General features: G+C 42.6%; 1 protein-coding gene across 1 annotated transcript in view; it reads right to left on the bottom strand.

Moving 5' to 3' along the window:
• Positions 1 to 1,477: 1,477 nt before the first annotated feature.
• The window catches only part of Srp54c (signal recognition particle 54C), a 49,214-nt gene continuing 45,460 nt past the window's right edge, over positions 1,478 to 5,231 (bottom strand). The window contains exon 16 of the mRNA NM_001377038.1: positions 1,478 to 2,296. Coding sequence (NP_001363967.1) covers positions 2,271 to 2,296 — 26 coding nt within the window. The 3' untranslated portion in view covers positions 1,478 to 2,270. The remainder of the gene's footprint in view (positions 2,297 to 5,231) is intronic.

The raw sequence follows: 5,231 nt of genomic DNA, 5'->3' as shown, positions 1-5,231 counted from the left end.
TTTTGTCTAGGTCTATTAAGCATTTACAAAACTAACTTCTGTTAAAGGTTTTGCTAGAGAATTTACTAATTCAGTATACTTATGTGTTTATGGTTTTTGGTGTTATTTGTTTGTTTGTTGTTAAGGGTCTTGCTATGTAGTCTGGGCCAGCCTCCAGCTCATGTTCCTCCCACCTCAGCCTCCCTAGTGCTGGGAGCACAGATGTGCATTGCCATACATGGCTGTGGTCAGTATTTATAAAAAGAGAGATCAGAAGAAAGTAGAATGTCATGAACTGTGATCCAGAGGGAAAAATAATTCTTCTAAGAATTAGAAAATAGGAAGAGGTGAGGGAGGCTTAAAATAAAACGATTTAACCCACTTATGATAAATTTTATAGCTCATATAAACCAAAGTCTAAAAATATAAGGCACAGTGAATAATTGTAAACAGTACCCATCAGCCAGTGCCAAACAAGCAGCAAAAAGGTCAACACAGGAAGCTCAGGCCTGCATGGTGCCACCCTCCTGCTGTGATCACAGGTCTGAGCATACACTCTGAGACAGAAGCTAGTCACCTGTGGACCACTCACCTTCACCTCTTAACCGATTGTCTGTGGTAGCACTGACTCAAAGTTAAAAACAAATCAAGAGCAAGAGGTCAGGCCAGCATGTTTTAGCAACTACCAACTGAGACAGAGTATTAGTAAACGGTAACTGATAGTGACATTGATGGAAAGATAAATCCCTAAGGGCTAAGTCACATGTCTACACCCATGAAGGCGCTGTCCACTCCTAACCCGGGATGACTGATGTCAGTCCAACTGAAACTTTTATTCAGTTAAAAGTTCACCTTTGAGGTGAAGTCCCCTGGCAGGTCTCTACAATGTTCACCCACCCATGTTTTCATTGTATACACATTTAAGGTGGAAAGGTAATGGTACTTAGAAGGCTGGTTTATAACCATTTGTTTCTAAACCTTTTAGAGCTATGAGAAGGCTTTTAAATGATGAGGACTTCTAAACACTGCCCACATTTTTCTTTATCTACATTTGGGTATAAATCAAAGTTATACAGATGCGAGGTTCTGAACACATATTCAGGATATTTCTTACAAGTAGCTCCATATTCTATACCTTTGTAAAGGAGGAGCCTAGTAAGCAGAGAGATGGCCAAACCTGGTTCGCATCAGCGTCCCACTTACTACTGCTATTTCAAAATGGGGACCAAAGTAAACTGTTCACAACTCATCATCCCGTTAGTTCCTCTGCCTGTGTTACATAAAGGGCCGAATAACTGTGACATGACCAAGATGCCACGTGGGTAATCCCTAGGTAGCAACACGTGACTTCAACTACAGAGCCATTCAGTGACTAGTGTCAGTTTGTGATCAGAGCAAGTCAGTTCAGTAACTACTGAAAAAAAAGGTTGGCTTACAGTGAAAATGAAAACCTAATCTTTCCCATATGATATTCTCAACAAAAGGAAATCCACAGTGCTTCCATCTTGCTCCTTTTATTATACATTCTGAACCCTCCTTGTGTAAACTCTAGGGGTACTTTATACCGAGGCTGTAGGATTATTAGTGATTAGTCGATACTTTCAAAAACAACTCCAAATGCCCCCAAACCAAAAATCTTAATGAATTATTTCACGCTCTTAATGTAGAATGCCTTCAGTTTCTGTTGTTGTTTTAAGGCCAGGTGTCACCATGTGCTAGGCTGGAGCTCACTGTGTTGACCAGGGCGGCCGTAAACTCACCTGGTGCAAAGGTTAAAGGCATGTAGTACTGTGCTTGGCTAAATGTCCTTTGTGTTTTATAAAAGTTCGTCTTAAAATCACAGCCCTGGGCTTAGGATCGAGTGCTTGGCTGGTGAGTGTATGTGAAAGGAGCCCTGGGTTTGCTCCTTCGCATTGGGGGTGGGAAAGGGGGGTCACTAACTCAAAAGCACCCCAAATTCAGACCTCACTGTAATAGATACAGCATAAGAATGAAGGAAGGTTTTCCCGTAATAATTTAAAGTATAAATAGTTGTTTTAAGTTCACTAAAAACATAAAAAGCTCCTGATTGGAGAAGTTTGGGGTGTAACACTTTATATACAGTCATCTCATTCTATGGTGGGACAGAGACTGGACGCTGTTTGTTTTCCTTAATTGCTTCACAGTCTTCCTCCATTTCAAAATTAATATTCACAAAGCTGGACGACACTGTTTCTGGTTGGTCTGTCTGTACAATGGAATCGGTCTGCAGCTTGTTTTGTTGGTATTGTCTTTCTGCTTCTTCTGACATCCTATTTTCTTCTTCCTCCTCCTCCTCCTAAAAATGGGAAATATAGTAGTTAAAATAGTATATCCAAAAGGGACAAATATTCCTTCTCTCAATAGCATCTTTTTTTTTACCCAAAACTATAGTGACATGTCTAATCCAGACATACTTCTGGGTAGGGATGTAGCTCAGTGGTAAATTACAGGTCTAAAATACATGTAAGAATCCAGGTTTGATCCCCAGCATCACACGCTCTCACACACACACACACACACACACACACACACACACACACACACACACACACACACGCACGCACACAGGGCAAGGAAGAGAACTGTTACCACCAAACCAAACCTACCCCTTCCTCCTGTTCTCAAAGTAAAATAGTTGTTTTAAAAGGTAGATGGCTCAGCACTGCTTAGCTTAGCTGAGACCTAAATTGAGTTAGCCTAGTAAAGTATCAAAATATACACTGTACTACTTTAATTACAAGGTGTCGTCCTAGTGAGTTACCGTTGGTTCATTCATTAAATGGTATTGCTTGGCGTTTTCCCCTTAGCACTGACCAGTGTATAGATAATCCCTGTCCTTCCTGCAAGAACTTTGCAGTCTAGTAGGGAAGTTAAGACACATAAAGAGCGGTGATACGGAGAGAAGCACAGCAGCCACTACAGGGTAATCGCTAGTTCACAGCTGGGTGGCATCTGTATGTTGACCCTGAGATACACGCAGTCAACACAGAATGAGCTTCCTCTCTGGACTCACCCTGAGATCAGGCAGGAGACTTATGAAGCTATTGAAGTGGTTTCAATGAGACCAGGAGGCTCTATGATTAGGCCTATCTCTAGGTACAGCCCTCCAAGGACGAAGTTTCTTGCCCTTTACCTAACACACACCCTATGTTCATGCCTCTCTTCAGCTTTACCTGAGCTGTTCCTCTTGGGTTTTTCGAGACAGGGTTTCTCTGTGTAGCCCTGGGGCTGTCCTGGAACTCACTCTGTAGACCAGGCTGGCCTCAAACTCAGAAATCGGCCTGCCATTGCCTCCCAAGTGCTGGGATCAAAGGCGTGCGCCACCATGCCCGGCTCTGAGCTGTTACTCTTGATTCACTTAAGGAGAGGAGCAAACTCTAGCTTACTGTGTGCTTGTCCGTTCACACCAGGTACTGTTGTAAGCATTTTACACACGAATCCAAGTGGAGATGGACTTCTCATGACAGGATGCTGAGGCTTGTGGAAGTTAGTCACTACCTCCCTACTTATACAGGCTGGGAGTTGTTTCTTCATTTTTAAAGTTACAGTACCAAAAGACCAAAAGATGCATAAAGATCAAATACACATGAGGCGCTTCACTTGTTAGCACTGGCAGACCACCTAAGCTAGGTTTTACACATCTACCTTAGGAAACCTGAACTGTGACGGATCACAAAGCATGTTAATTTGATAAACTCAATAAGCTGTCTTCGGTGGTGGAGCCTTTGTGGCATGTAAGGTCCTGTGTTTGATGTCTAGTACTGCAACAAGTGAAGGAGCCAGCTTAAGGGCCACTGGACAGCCACATGGCCACAAAGCTCAGCCAGTCTCCAAACCGTAAGTACAATGAAAAGAGGAGACACACCACCTTCTTCATCCGGTATTACTCATCAATGGCGTACTGGTATTTTGGGGTGCTGATGCCCAAAACTGACGCAATCTTCTCTCCAAGAAAGTCACACACTAGAGATACAAAAGTTGAAAGATGTACAACACCATAAACATTTCTTGAGCATTTTATGTAATACTAAGAATACAAGACTTACTGCTTTATCTTCCAACCCAGTATCACCCTATCTTCTCACTTCTGTCCTGAACACTCGGTTTGTTCACCTCTCTGTGTGTTTTGAGAACAGTGCCTCACTCTGTAGCAGGGAGCTCAGACTATTTCGTCAGTGATCATCCACCAGCCTCAACAGTGCTGGGATTCCATGTGTGCCGCCATGGCCGGCACAGAGCACTTCTCATTAGTTACTGCGTTATCAGCTTCAGGTCTAGTCCTGAGGACAACACACTGTATTTGAGTTTCACTTGCCCCATGACTTCTTCACCAGAATTGACTGTGCCCTATGTTCTGCACCAGAACAACCCTTACGTTCTTTTGTCATGTTATCTGTCTCATCAAGATGAAGGCTCTGGCAGGCAACGAGAGGCCAGGCTCAGTGACACAATGTTGCCAAAGTTGTGAAAAAAAAGCTAACATTCCAGTACAGATCTGTGTAAAGCTTGTGCTCTTCCATCACACTAAACTGTGTCACACACAATACAGGCTCAGGAGATGTTGACTCAAACACTAGCCATGATTTGCTCTAATTAAAAAAAAAAAGTGGCAGAGTCATCAACTAGTTCATTGGAAGCGATAAATTTGTTAACCTAACTACATAAATTTAATTGATAATTCATGTCCTTCAAATATCAGTTCCACTTGTATTTAAGAAGTGGAACATTGCTGGGACATAGCAGTGGGAGAGTTTGCCTGGGGTGTACAGGACCGGTTCCGTCCTCAGCAACATGAAGAAAGTTACATGGAAAAAAGCATGCTTCTCTATGACTGCATCACAGAATAGAATAGTAAGATGCTGGTATGCAAGGAAGAAACAGTAATACAAAGAAAAATATGAATGGTTTCTAATAAGGCTTTAGAATAGGCAGTGAGCCATAATGAGATTTCAGCCATAGGAAACCAAATGTCACAGAAGGGGTGATGACAGCTTTAAAACATGACAATCCTGTCTGCATTAAGGGTGCCATTTTCCAGGGTCTGTTTATTATTACATAACAGTGTGTTCTGTGGCGGTCAGAGGACAACTTGTGAGGAGTAAGTTCTTCCCTGAGGGATTCCAGGAATCAAATCTGGTTGTCAGTTTGATGGCGAGCACCTTTACGTGCTTGAGCAAACTCACTGGCCCAACTTTGTTTCCTTCTAACACAACTGTAAACTGAAGACCGTT

This window comes from Mus musculus, chromosome 12 (assembly GCF_000001635.26).
Source record: "Mus musculus strain C57BL/6J chromosome 12, GRCm38.p6 C57BL/6J".
Classification (NCBI taxonomy): domain Eukaryota; kingdom Metazoa; phylum Chordata; class Mammalia; order Rodentia; family Muridae; genus Mus; species Mus musculus.
Note: the sequence above shows the minus strand (reverse complement) of the source record. Positions and strands in the feature narration are given on the sequence as shown.